Source organism: Trachurus trachurus (assembly GCF_905171665.1).
Source record: "Trachurus trachurus genome assembly, chromosome: 14".
Classification (NCBI taxonomy): domain Eukaryota; kingdom Metazoa; phylum Chordata; class Actinopteri; order Carangiformes; family Carangidae; genus Trachurus; species Trachurus trachurus.
The window spans coordinates 14,599,345-14,613,095 of NC_139903.1; the positions used below are offsets into that span (position 1 = coordinate 14,599,345).

Consider the following 13,751-nt stretch of genomic DNA (forward strand, 5'->3'; position numbering starts at 1 on the left):
CATTTTAAACGTAATGTTTTTTGTTTTCTTCAGTGTCTTCCTCTGTTTTGTCAGTGTTCTCAGCAAAAGTCATTTCTCTTTAAAAGTAGCAGCCCAGACTGTGCGGCTGGCGGTGTCTATTTTCAGAAGCTCATGGCAACTCTGAAGGGCATAACTGCCCCCATAATGACAGGTTACAGTGGAAGGCCCTGCATTTGCAAGCATTAAAACTGTTCTCCAGCCTGGGTGTGTACGTTAAATCACTGAGGCTTGCGGGAGCAGAAGCATATGTGTGTGTGTGTGAGAGTGTGTGTATATATGTGTGTGTGTGTGTGTGTGTGTGTGAGTCAGACAGACAGAGACACGTTACCCTGCCCACTCTCCTGTCCTGTGCCTTGACTGCGTGGCTGAAAGAGGAGCAGTGTTGACAGCCAGTGGGCTGACAGCAGAGGCGTGAGGGGTCCAGTGTCAGCACTGAACAGAGGGGACGGTCTGTTCTCCGTGTCACTGGGTCCTCACACACACACACACACACACACACACACACACACACACACACACACACACACACACACACACACACACACACACACACACACACACACACACACACACACACACACACACACACACACACACACACACACACACACACACTGGACGTAATTGTCAGATGTGTGTAGTTTCACCCAGCAGCCTCGTCTGCAGTGACATCAGATGCAGATTAAACGCCCCGTTGTCTGAGGAGGCCTGGGCTAAACTTGGAGCATGACAGCAGTGGATGGGTTTTGTTTTTAGTTTTTTTTCTAAAATTTGGACTGATCAGTGATGTCAGCACGGAGCAACAAAGAGCTCAAGCATCCCTGCTTTGATGCAACAGTCATGTGTTGGTGTGCGAATGGGTTGATGAGGTCATTTCCTGACACACAAACTAGTGAGAAATTAAAGTGAAAAATAGAATACTTGAGAAACACAGAAGAGGAGGGCAGCACAGATGGTTAATGATGAATATGAAACATGCAATGAATCACATGTTATTGTCTTTAAAGTCCCCAGATCTCAGCCCTGTGCAACACCACCATCCCATCCAGCTAAAGATCACTGAAGCTGCTCTGGAGGCTCAGGATGGCCAAACACCTTACTTAGACTTTACTTTACTTTTTGGTTGTTTCTGTGCCCCTCTGAAAACTCCCACATGATTCAAGTTTAGAAATCTATCCTCTGAAATATACCTGGCGGAGAACAACACAGGTTTAACCTCCCATTGGTTCATAGCAGACAAAACAGACACCAGAGAGTGGGTGAGTGACTGTTTCAGTTTTGCTTGGAATGCACAGCGATGCTAAATCGTTGCCAGAGTGCGAAATCCGTGTGAGTGATAGTGAAAGAAGTGAATGCCAAGTTTTAGCAGAAAAATATGGTGAGTCATCTGGACGTCTTATGTGTCTGTGTGCGATTGTTTGAGACATGTCTGGTCCTCGCAGGCTGTTGTTTCCCCTCTCGTTTGATGTGAGCGCGATGAGCAGACAGCTGGATCTAATCTGCAGCATCTGTCTGCAAACACGGACTGTGTGTGTTTGTGTTTGTGCGAGGTCTGCGAGTGAGTCACACTGACTCATCGTGGTCGGAGGAAGCACAGGGATGTGACCCCTTATGTGTGAGGCACCTGCAGAGCTCATGCACACCTTCTGCTCTGACTCTACCACATGATATTTACATAAGATCCGGCTGTGAATCCCACACTTTCTGTCAGATACCTGGGCACTTACACGCAGTAATCTCTCTCATAGATTGAGACATAAATCAGTGCCATCTTTCCTGATGGATCTTTTTGTCTGGCCAGTTCTGGAGAAACAATTACCCACTATAATGGTTTGGTCACATGGGCTTATAACTGGGGCAGAAGGGTTTCTAAGGAAAGCACTGTTCCCATTGTAGTACAACTGTAGTAGCTGTACTCCCAGCGCTCCCATTCATCCCCTGCTCTCCTCTCTCTCCCTCTCCCTCTCTCTTTTGCTCTCTCTCTCTCTCTGTGTGTGTGTGTGTGTGTGTGTGTTTGCTTCAGGATCTTCACGTGTCAGATAATCCTGACAGTCCAGCCGACATGGACCGCATGAGCAGGAATAAAGTGGAACATGGGCGACAGACTCACCAGGTCTTACAGGTGAGTAGGTTCTTACTTCGGGACCAGTGACCGTTTAAAAGTGATGCAAGTTAAATCAAGTGTAACAGACTTTATTTTTTATTAGTATCTGTGTTGGGTCAGACTTTTATTCTACATTACTGAAAACCGCTTACCAGTCAAAATAATTTTGCAATCTGTGCTGCTTGGTATAAGAATGGGCTTATCCACCTTTTCCATTTCATACATATTCATAATTCTACATGTTAAATTTAACAAGTGTTGCAGGATAATCTTGCTGGATTCTTTTCTACTATTTCTTAGCTAACTTAATATGAAACAGTGCATGTTGAGCATGTTGTACATGTGGCAGTTCCCAGAATCATAAATTGAATACTAATGACCATGTGACAGTGTATTTATTGATGCAGACATGCCTCACATACTTCTGTGCGAAAGGTCCAGGTCCAGTGTCTCTGTCACAGACTTGCATCATCAGATTTATATTTTATATTCAACCGTTATTCATCTGTAGATTTTACAGAAGTTTAATTCAAGTACACATGCTGGACTTTATTTATTATTATTTTCAACAGACCTAGACCTAGTTGTTCATACATCTAATTTTCACTGTGTGGATTCCTGACAAAACTGATTGTTGAAAGTTGAAAACCTAATGGTAATGTACTGATGTCTTTCCTTTGTCTGATTTTATTGTGACAGAATACACCTTTAGACCTGATAGAGACAGGCAAGTCCCTGAAAGTCCAGGCAGAGCGCCCCCATCTGGTTAGTTTGGGAAGTGGACGTCTGAGCACTGCCATCACTTTGCTACCACTGCTAGAAGGTAACGACCTCATACGTGTATGTTTGTGTGTGTGTGTGTCTCTGTGTGTGTATTTTTTTTACTAATTTAACCCGATTATTCTCACTAAAATCCAAACGTTGTGAGTGTTCATATTTTAGGTTGCTAGGCCTGAGAGCTTGTTAAATATGAATGTGTCATGTTGACGATGTTGTCGATTCCACCAGCGGCCCTTTGTTGCATGTCATTCCTCCTCTCTCGATTTCCCCATTTCCTGTCTCTCTACAGCTATCCTATCAATTAAAGGCCTAAGAAGCTGAAGATCCCACTTATGTTATTGTTAGCAGCATATGAAATATAGACAGTCTTTCTGAAGCACACGTAGAACAAGCCAGTGGTTCAGTTTAAATAAGTAACCAGTACTTGTCATGAGAGATGAATTGTCAAAAACTGATGACATGTCACCTTCTAACCATCTTATTGTTACCCATACTGTACCACAGTGGCAACTACACTGTTGTCTGTGATTTTCTTGCACCATGTTCTCAAACTGGTCCTCGACACCACAGAGAAAAATAGAGACAGTAGCACTAAAGGGGGAAAAAAAAAAGCTCTCTAGGCTTTTTTTTCCCAGCTGTATCTCGACTCTGCTGTCAAATATGAATACACAGCACACTGTATGTGTCTGTGTTGAGTTGTATCTCTTGCACCCTGGCAGTGATGTAGTATAACTCATAATCAAATGACAACACAGTGAATAGTAGATGCTTCTATTAATTTCCACTGACACCATGCCTGTCATCTGCCAGGCTAAGTGTAACACCTGACTCCATGCGGGCCTTGACCTCTGAGCCCTCCGCCTTTGAACCTCAACCTAAGAATACTTCACAAAAGTATTCACATGTCCATATGGACGTCCAGTAAGTGATACTGAGAAAATGTATTCTCTTGTTGCAGGGAGGACCACGCTGGGCAGCGGGGGGACAGATATCCCCCTGCAGGGCCTCGGCATTGCAGAGCAGCATTGCTATATTGAAAACCAGGCCGGCAATATCACCTTGTACCCGTGTGGGAACCAGTGCTCTGTCGATGGCTGTCACGTCACCAAACCCTGTCGTCTGACACAAGGTAACACAATCACAGACTTTAATAACGGCAGTTTTGTGAATATTGGTGTGAAAGCTTATTTAACTTGAATTTTATATCAATAACTTTGTGATCTTTTTTTTTATTAAAATATATCCAGAGGGCTACTAGTCATTTAGTAGGACAGTAATACACATTGATTCCATGTTAGTCTAAAGCACTCGCACTGATTTACAGTCCAGTATCTTAAAATGGTCACTATATTTGCACAGTTATAATAGAAAACGGGGTCCTGCAGTGTTTCAATTGAAGGCAAACTGTTTAGGCAAGCTTTACCAAGGGTCAAGTAAATCTTTATAGCGCCTATGACATGTTTCATGCAGAGGACGTCTACACCCTGAAGCGATTGCTGCCACCCAAGATCCCTATATAGTCTGTCATACATCTACACCTGCTAAGGTTAGGACAACTTATAAACAAAGACGCAACAGTTCCCACCATGAGCCAGCACTTGGCGACAGTGGCAATAGCAAAACAGCCCCATGTCCTTCCAGTAACATGCATACTTGCCCCGCCATAAGCACAACAACCCGCCCCCCTTAGTTCCATCTACATGGGATCCAAGCCAGCAGCTACAGCAGAATGTCATTTGAAGCTGGGTGATCAGCCGGTGCACGAGGAGGCAGCAGCTGCTCAACAAGAATACTTCAGGCATTGCTTCAGTCAAAGGACAATCACGACATGCTGAATAAAACAACTCAGGAATGAAGGAAACGGACTCAATCATATCATAAGGAACAATGTTGACTTGATTTTGAAGGAGGAAATAAATACTGAACTCTCTGTGGAGTATCTATAACTGGAAACAAAACTACAAGCGTGAGATTCTCAGGAAGTTTATCAGGCATTGTTGAAAACCACCGGAAATACAGAGAAAGAAGAAGGAGTTGATTACATTTACTGGTTAATCACACGTGAGTTAAACTGAGTTTATTAATGTCAGTCAAACGGTCAGTGCACTGATTACTGACACATGGATTTCTTCATTTTACCATAAATCTAGCTGAAATGTGAAATGTTAGAAATAAATCTCACTGAATTTGTCTACAATAAATCCTCCTTGTACTAGAACATAACAAGCTGACTTACTGTAAATCTTTAGGTATTTGTAAATCCAGTTAAACTAATTTAGACTCAAATAAGTTGAATGGATGCCGTTTGAGGTTGGGTGCTGGTATCAAGATCTTGTAGCAGTAGATTTATGGAGGTGTGAATAAATGATAATCAGCACATCACTGACAGCTCTTTGCCCACATGCTCTTCTCTCCTGGCAGGATGCATGCTGTGTTTTGGCCAGTCGGCCTTTTTCCGCTTCAACCATCCAGAAGAGGCCCTGAGGATGAAGAGCATGCTGCCTGGAGGAAGCCAAGGAATAGGCACCACTAAAGCTCCTCCTACTGGTAAAGATTCAGCTGTTTGATATTTGTACCAAAACCATGATAAACCAACATCCAACTCCGAACAATTCCTGTGATCCAGAAATAAGCTGGTCACTGACAACTGTGTGTATGAAGGTTGCACGGTTTCCTCAGCAGCTATTCTGGGCAGAGCAAATGCTTTGGGCTGAGAGTCACACAAACTGTAACTTTGGCCTCCTTCGACATTAGTGTAAAAATAAAAGCATTGCACGTGTTCCCACTAATGCAGGTTTAAAATATATGTGTTTCAAGGCTTAAATCCGTGTTAAGCTGCTCAGTCCATTGGTTCTCAGATGTGAACGACTTGTTTTGAGCTTCTCAAATCTTGCCAGCTTGTGGTTTCCACATCTCAGGCCCAACTTGTCTTAAAGGTGTGATGCTAGTTATTATTATCCTTGAGAGGATGTAGAAATAGCTTGATCAGAACTAATTATCTGTGGCCTACATTGTGATCTAGTTCATTTAAAACTGTGCTTTTCGCTCAGTGTGTGACCCTATTGTGACAAAGGCTTGTTATAATCTCTGGCACCACTTTTTGGATCTTTTATTTTTCCTTTTTATATAGCAACATTTATGATCTTATGTAATTGTGGTAACAGTTTCCTCATGCTGTCGATGATATTTAGAAGCCATTCTCCTCTGACCTTACTGGTTTGGCTGTCAGTGCGTGAACAGTGCAGTAAGAGGCACCACACCCTGCCCAGTGTGTATGGCCCACTCTTTCCTGACCAGCCCCTGATTTCATCTGCTCTGAATGAGGTACACGGTTGCAACTTTTATATTTAGCAACTCCAGATCCATGTGGGATTACAACAACCAGTGAGGAGCACAACATCCAGATCGCAGGGTTTGGTTCATACAGGGGAGGATGGACTCCAAGACATTTATCTACTGGGCATTTGAGACACAGTGTGTGTAACAACATGTTCAGCCGTGTGTATTTTGCCTTTTATGGGTGACCCTGGTTGTCCGACAGCGCTGACCTGAGGTGTGGCGGGGGTCAAATGGGCAAAGATGACTAGGGACAACAGATTCCTCCGACTGTGTGTTTGTTTATGTGTGTTTTTGCAACTGTCTGTCTAAGTGTGCCTGACCTCCTTGTTTATTCAACAGGAATGCTCATGCACAAGTGTTTCTGTCTCCCCCTCTGCAGACTCTCACAGCGACCTAAATGGGAACCATCAGTCGATCTCAAGAAATGCAAACTCCAAAGTCAACAGCATTGCAAAGAACCTCCAGGAGTCCTTGGTGCTGAAGTCACCATCATCATCATCATCTCATCCAAACATGCTCAATGGAAGAAACAACGCCAACACAGAGGAGCCCATTTATGAGAACAACATGCTGAAAGCTCCTCCAGTTCCAGCCCGGGCCCCTCATCATTCAAACCACGCTCCTGTTCCCCATCCACGGTCCTCGCTGCCCGTTGCCTCGGTCGGTGCTAGTGGCGGTCAAAAGGTCCAGGAGAGCCCGAAGCTTCTGAGGAACACAAGGTCGAACCCCACACCCCATAGTGCGGGGTCAGGACTGGGCACGGAGAGTCACAAGTCATCATCTGTCAAATTTTCACCAACAGCTCCTTCCAGCCCCCGAGTAAGAGGCTCCTCCCTCCAGAAGAGATCCCCCAGCCCCATGCGAGAGCAGGGTCAGTTTGTTGACGTCCCTCAAAGGCTCAGGAATCCAGAGCCAACTGGGCCCACCACCAGCCTCAGAGAGCTTCCTCCTCTCAGCCCTTACATGTCCCGCAGGGGGACTTCTGGATCGCAGAGCTCGGCTTCCTCCCTCCCTTCACAAGGCTTCGCTGCTAAACCTGTTCCTGAGAGCCCCCAGGGCCCCCGGAAACTCACAACAAAAAAAGCAGAAGCCATGAGAGTGATGTATGCCCAGAGTCCATCTCCACTCTCTGGGCTGGAGAAGGACCATGGAAGCAGGCAGACAGCGTCAGGTCTGGGCTCTCTGTCTGGCACTTCTCCCCTCGCAAGCCCTCGTAGCCAAAGAAAAACCTCCTGCATGACTGTGACAGGATCCTCCAGCAAAGACCAGAGTCTTATGAAACCATATACCCGAGAACGCAAAAACAGCATCTCTGAGATCAGTGACAACGAGGACGACTTACTGGAATACCACCGCTGGCAGAGAGAGGAGAGGCTGCGTGAGCAGGAAATGGAGAAACTGGTAAGTGATCAGCCTTCACAGTTTGACATGTAAATACATTTAAGAAAAATAGGTCCAGTCCGACTCTGGACGCTGCTGAGAACCTCACTAAGGAAGTCATAGAGAAAATATTTGCTTCTCTTGTTTGTCCTTTATGGCTGTTTGTTTATCCTATATCCTGTGTATGGATGGAATTTGTATATTCTTTAAATTCACATAATCAACCTTTGGCTGGTTAAGAAAAAAACATCAAAGCAAGCTTATACAAAGATGTCACAGCTGTAAAGCCGTGGCTGAGTTTGGACACACACACTCAAAGCAAAAAACATCTTTTCCATCCAAAAGCATTTTTAGCTGTGTTTGGGTTTTTGCAAATTTATGAGAAGAATATTTTAGTTTTTATAGTGATGGCTGTGAATCGTGTTCATCAGCTGCTCTGCACTGTTTAACACATATATCTTGTTTATTTAATCATAAAGAAATGTGACAAGCTGTAGAGGTCATACTGTAATTGTTAAGAAATACTGATTATTTCAGATGTTTCTGTGAATTTAAGTTGGAAACTATTTGGGGGGAAAAAAAACATCTTTGGTTTGACTACACAGCTTTAAAAACAGCACAGGAAATTGATGAAGACATATAATCACATGTTTTAAAGGACATAAATACAGCTGAGTGGAGAAGGCGCTGAGACTGCTGGTATGGCAGACACTATGTCTGCATTCAGATATCTTGTCCAAATCTCCTGGCACACAGCCACTGCCTCATCCCTCTTGAGCGTTACTGGCATCGTCAGCGCATGTGGCCCGAGTGACACGGGGTGAACATTCTTCCACACGAGTCTGAAGGTCCAGAGCGGAGGGCGTGGCTGCTTCTTGCTCAACACTATATTTACCAAGAGGGCGATTGGCATTTACTTTCAAAGCTGCCACCGCTTCACTGTGGGCTCTTTCTTAATCATACCCAGTCCAGATCACAGGCTGCATACCTGTTATCCATCCTCAATCCACACCCACCAGACACCCCACCGTTCTTCAGCCCCCACCCACCCCCCACTCCGGCCTGCCACCAAACTGACAGCTGAAGGGACCACAGAGAGAGAGAGGGAGGGAGGGAGGGAAGGAGAGAAGAGGAGGGAGAGGGGGGGGGGGGGGGGAGGGGTCATTCCCGGACAGTCTCCGTGTCCCCAGACTATTTCAGGAGCCAAAGGGTTTCTGGTAACAAATAAGAGAGTTACTGACAACGTGTGCCTGAGTTTGCATGGGCTGATAGGAGGTTTGACTTCTGTGGATGTCCGTGTCTCTTCCCTGCTGAGTCATCCAGTCTGAGCATGTGCACAGGAAGCCATCACCTTTGCTAATGCAGAAGCCCACAAAGGATAAATATCTCACCTTTGAAATTGTTGATTAGAGTTCATTTGTCATTCTGAGTTGGATTTGGTATTTTTGCCCTGTTTCCAGGTTTTACAATTATGGCACGCAGAGAGTGATCAGGATAGGGTTAATTGTTTGTGTGCTAAGATATTGTGTAATAAGACACTAAAAGTAATAGTGCTTTCTGTAATATATTTTTGATAAACATTTCCTTAGGTTTCAGCACCAACATGTATGAGTAAGGGTTTGTGCCTTGTGTATAAACACAGCGAAATCTGTTCACTGTGCATGCATGCAACACATGCTGATGGCCACTGTAATGTGTTCAATGTGAGTTATTGAACAACATATTGAACAGACATACAACATATTGAAACACTGCAGGTGGATAATGCTCCTCCTGGTAAAAGATTATTTAGATTTGCATGCTTTTTTTTTCTTTTCTTTTTTTCCCAAGAGTTACCTAAGGACAATAGTAACCATAAGATCATCAGCTTAGTTTAGTTTAGCCCATTTTAGCTAAGCATATTCTACTATTTTGTTGAACTGTTCCTTTAACAGAGGCCCTCTGATACTGGCCTTCAAGTCCCACTTTATCATTTTACCTCTGTTTCCTGTTATTATGTTTGTTGACATCAAATCTAGCCTGTCCCCCAACAATAGTGGGGTCCAAAAGTCAGACACCACTTAACGCCAGACCGTTGGACCCCACAGTAGATCTGATGTGTGGTGGTGAACCAACCTTGATTTGTTGGTACTGCAGCCTTGAGAGACACACACAAAATGATAAATTGCAGAACTATAGATGAGAGAGACAAAGAGAGGATTTCCTCTCAGTGGAACGAATGCTCTATATCTGGCACACTGTTCTTTTGGCACACTTGGCTCAGCTTTGCAGGATTTTTTATTATATTTTTCACAGTTTATTGAACCAACCTACACTATTGCTGCACTTTAAAAAAAAAACAAGCTGCACTTTATCTCTCAGCGTAAGTAAAGGGCAATGCTACAATGGAAGATATAGAAAAGTTAATTTTGGCCTCAACTCCACTCAGAAGAGGCCAAACTGCTGTTACTGCTGTTAAAAATGTTATTTCTAACAGGGTTATCGTTCACTGAGAGGCTTTCTTTGAAAACACACTGAGCAGACACATTTTCTTTAAACCTGCAACATTTTGAGGTGAAAATGTAACAGAGGTTATTTCAGTGCAGTGTTTTGTTCAACAAAGTGGCCAAGATTGCCCAGTTAAAGATAAAAGTTCAACAGTCTGCCATTTGTTTACTATATTCAGATAAAGCAAGCACGGAAATCTAGTAACTCCAGTGGACTGATATGTATTTGTATTGCACTTAACTTGATCAGGAGCCACTGAGTCGAATGTAGCAATTGATACAATTGCCATTATTTCATATGCCTGCTTCTACAATAGATACTGTAATAATATACAAGAACAACTTTGTGTGATCTGTTATATCACTTATTGGCTAATGGTATTGAAAAAATAGTGTCGTGTCACATTGAACCTCAGGTGTTAAGAAGGAGAAGATATCTTAAACATCCACACACTGCCAACTCAGAGAAAGTCTTCACTGAGTCACTTATCCAACTGTCTGAAAGCTTTAAAATCTTGTATATGCATATTTGTGTTTTTCATTGAGAACTGAATCGGCCAAATGCAGCATCCATCGACCACAGTCTAAGGTGTAAATCTTGCAGTTCAAGTAAATGCTCATGACAGCCTGAATAAATAGCAGACCGATGTGGGCTGATGGTTTCTGACAGAGTAAGAGGCACATCAGACACAATTGTTCCTCGCTGAGCCAGATTCAGAGTTACGGTCAGATTGGAATGATGATTACATACTCTGTGCAGTTATTTTTGTAGATTAAAGCCAACATTGCATTGTGTGGACTGATGAGAGACGACAGAAGGGCAGGGTGAAGAAACACGAAACAAGAATCTAAAAGAAAATCTGGACGGAAGTGTCACTGAGCAGAATAACAACTGCTGTGGTGTGAACTGAGAAACTGTCAGGCAACAACTAAAACTCACCGGTGACTTACATTACATTTATTCTTCTTGTGGTTTTTATCACGCTCTGTGTCCATAAACAACTCCAGCCTCTTACAGGTTTCACTATGAACCCCCTCCTGAGAGACAAACTGCATCAGCCTCAGCCCTCCTGCTATCAGGTTACAGTTGTCCCGTCCCAGCGGCTGAGGGACAGCTGCCTAAATGGGGACAATGTCACACAAGGACATTTGAAGCTAATCTGCAATGTGATCTAGTAATGTGGGACAGCGCGTTTTTACGTCTCACATGTCTTCTATAGGAGCGGCAGAGGCTGGAGACCATCCTCAACCTGTGTGCAGAGTATAATCATGAGGACAGCGCCGTGGAGCTGGCCGAGGTGGTGAGGAGTGGGCTGCTGGGAGGCGCCGCGGGGACCTGCTCCGACTCCGGAGGCGGGATGTCCCTTCAAGGAGTAGACAGACCCCAGAGGGGGAGAGAGAACGATGAGGAGGCCCAGAGAGAGGAGTCCAGCAGCACAGAGAGCACACACCAAGAGGTAACACGTGTTTGCATGTAGGGATGTCACGATTACTTGTTTTCACAATTAATCGCGGTATTAAACGCCACAATTAATTGATCGCAAAGATTCCTAAATACCGTCACTTTCCAAAAAAAGATCATGTATGAACCGTGTCGGCGGATGTGCGCCAAAGTAAAGGTAAATGCACAGATACTGGTCCATTTACCTAACGTAACATTGAATTGGTAGGAATTGAAATGCTAGAGTGTCATTTTTAATAAAAAAAAAAAAGATTAAAATTAACTTAAACATTTGGTATCGCTGACACTTCCCCTGGCAGATTAATAATTGGTCATATTTTAATAGATATTTAAAATATTTTATAATTAGTAATGTATATTTTAACTATATTTGATTTTACACATTAATAGCGTTGTGAAATTAATGAATGCATGATAATCGTGATAATCGTAATACCGTGATTATTTCTCTGACAATAATCGTACCAAGAAAATCTATAATCGTGACATCCCTCTTTGCATGCACATGTGGAGAAATATACATTGTTTGTTCTTCTCTAGCAAAGTTTATCCTTCCCTCAGTGTGAGGAGCTGTTGGCTGGACAGGAGCAGATCTACCTGGAGGAGGAGAGGAGCAGGATCTTGGCCAGAGTTGATACCTTGAAGCACAGAGTCAGTGAACTGGAGCGGCAGCTACAAGAGACCAAACAGGAGGTCAGCTTCTCCTACACACACACACACACGTACTGTACACTACAGAGGGTTGTGCGGAAGCTGCCTCACCCCAAAGTATCACTTAGCTGGATAGCACTTGGTGGTTTGCAGGCTCTGACTCCATATTTGTCTGTATAGGCGGAGATGGAGCAAGCCCTGCTGCAGGCAGAGAGACGGGCAGAGCAGGAGCAGGTGGAAACTGAGAATGAAATTATCTCTCAGCTGCAGCACAAACTCAGCCAGCTGGACAAGGCCATCCAGAAAGAGAAGGAGAAGGTGACACTGAGGTTTAGCCGTTTGGTCTTGCACAGTTTTGCATGTGAATGTTGGACTTGTTCTTTACCGTCTGCGTTTTAGTAGATGAAAACTCACTCCAACCCGAATGTGCAAGAAATCTAGATACACGGTGTCTGTTCTCTGATATCTCGACTGACCTGCATTGCTTACTTTGTAGATGTCTGTCCTAAAACACAAAGCACAAACTGTCTTTACTCTGCAGTGTTGGAAACGTCTTGTGTTTATAAAAAGACAAAATCAGCTTTTTGAATGTTTATCTCTATGTGAACGAAACTAAAATGTTGATTCAGACATGCACATACCTTTTTGTTTTTCCTCCTTTTTAACCCCTAACACTCCTGCTAAACTAACCTCTACCTCTAATACTACAACTGCCTTGGCCTGTAGCTTTAAAACCTGGCTGCATGGATTTGAGTTGTCTGTGATTTTTTTTTGTTTCTCCCTGGGTTGTGTGTGTGTGTGTGTATGTGTGCCTGAATGTGGACTGGGTGGTGTGTGTGTGTGTGTGTGTGTGTGTGTGTGTGTGTGTGTGTTTCCGTGTGTTTTTAGGGCAGGGCTAATGTGTCGGCTGAGCGGAAGGTCCTGGAAAAGCAGAGGAATGAGTACAATGAGCTGAAGAGGCAGTTTGATAAGTGCCCCTTGTCTCTAAGGGAACAGTTACAGGAGCAGCTCAGCAGGGTCAGTGTTCTCACACAGCCCACTGGCTGGCAACAGTGAGTTATAATATACCAAATACCACAGTTCTGTATAATCTGCACAGAAACAGCCACAGACATGACACTGACTCTGAGCTACTCATAAAAACTGCAGACTGTGTGTTTCCTCTTTTTTCTGCTGTGGCTCTTCATTTACTTAAATGTGTAAGGTTTATTCTGTCAATGCAATAAAGGTGTGACTACACAATAGGCAATGCTTTTGCTACTCCATTATCTGTTTTACTGCTGCTTAATTGCTGCTGCTTCCTCAGTCTCAGTCTGGATGCTTGACACTGCCAGTTGCAATTAGTATTAATTAATAATGTTATTAACGGCTTTGCTCTAAAAGTTTGCATGCTTTTGACATTTGAAAATTGACAGTGAATGATCACCAACACCCACTTAATTGCTTTTAGGCAGAGCGTTGGCAGAGCTGCTGGTATGGAATGCAAATTTGTTATGGGCTAAGGCTTTTTTCCTGTTCTCTGTTTTTC

The 13,751-nt window shown here is 43.7% G+C and overlaps 1 protein-coding gene across 10 annotated transcripts in view; it reads left to right on the plus strand.

Moving 5' to 3' along the window:
- LOC310997072 (pleckstrin homology-like domain family B member 1) overlaps nucleotides 1–13,751 on the plus strand; it is a 30,060-nt gene that overhangs the window by 3,690 nt on the left and 12,619 nt on the right. For 4 of the 10 annotated variants that reach the window (XM_083986649.1, XM_083986647.1, XM_083986653.1 and 1 more), the window contains exons 2-10: nucleotides 2,045–2,143; nucleotides 2,825–2,948; nucleotides 3,864–4,034; nucleotides 5,327–5,452; nucleotides 6,624–7,645; nucleotides 11,331–11,567; nucleotides 12,134–12,265; nucleotides 12,404–12,541; nucleotides 13,112–13,275. In XM_083986649.1, the coding sequence (XP_083842775.1) occupies nucleotides 2,084–2,143; nucleotides 2,825–2,948; nucleotides 3,864–4,034; nucleotides 5,327–5,452; nucleotides 6,624–7,645; nucleotides 11,331–11,567; nucleotides 12,134–12,265; nucleotides 12,404–12,541; nucleotides 13,112–13,275 (2,174 nt within the window). In that variant the 5' untranslated portion in view covers nucleotides 2,045–2,083. Of the gene's footprint in view, nucleotides 1–2,044; nucleotides 2,144–2,824; nucleotides 2,949–3,863; nucleotides 4,035–4,662; nucleotides 4,967–5,326; nucleotides 5,453–5,491; nucleotides 6,514–6,623; nucleotides 7,646–11,330; nucleotides 11,568–12,133; nucleotides 12,266–12,403; nucleotides 12,542–13,111; nucleotides 13,276–13,751 lie in introns of those variants that run through there. The other 6 variants (XM_083986650.1, XM_083986651.1, XM_083986652.1 and 3 more) reach the window with 5 other exon arrangements.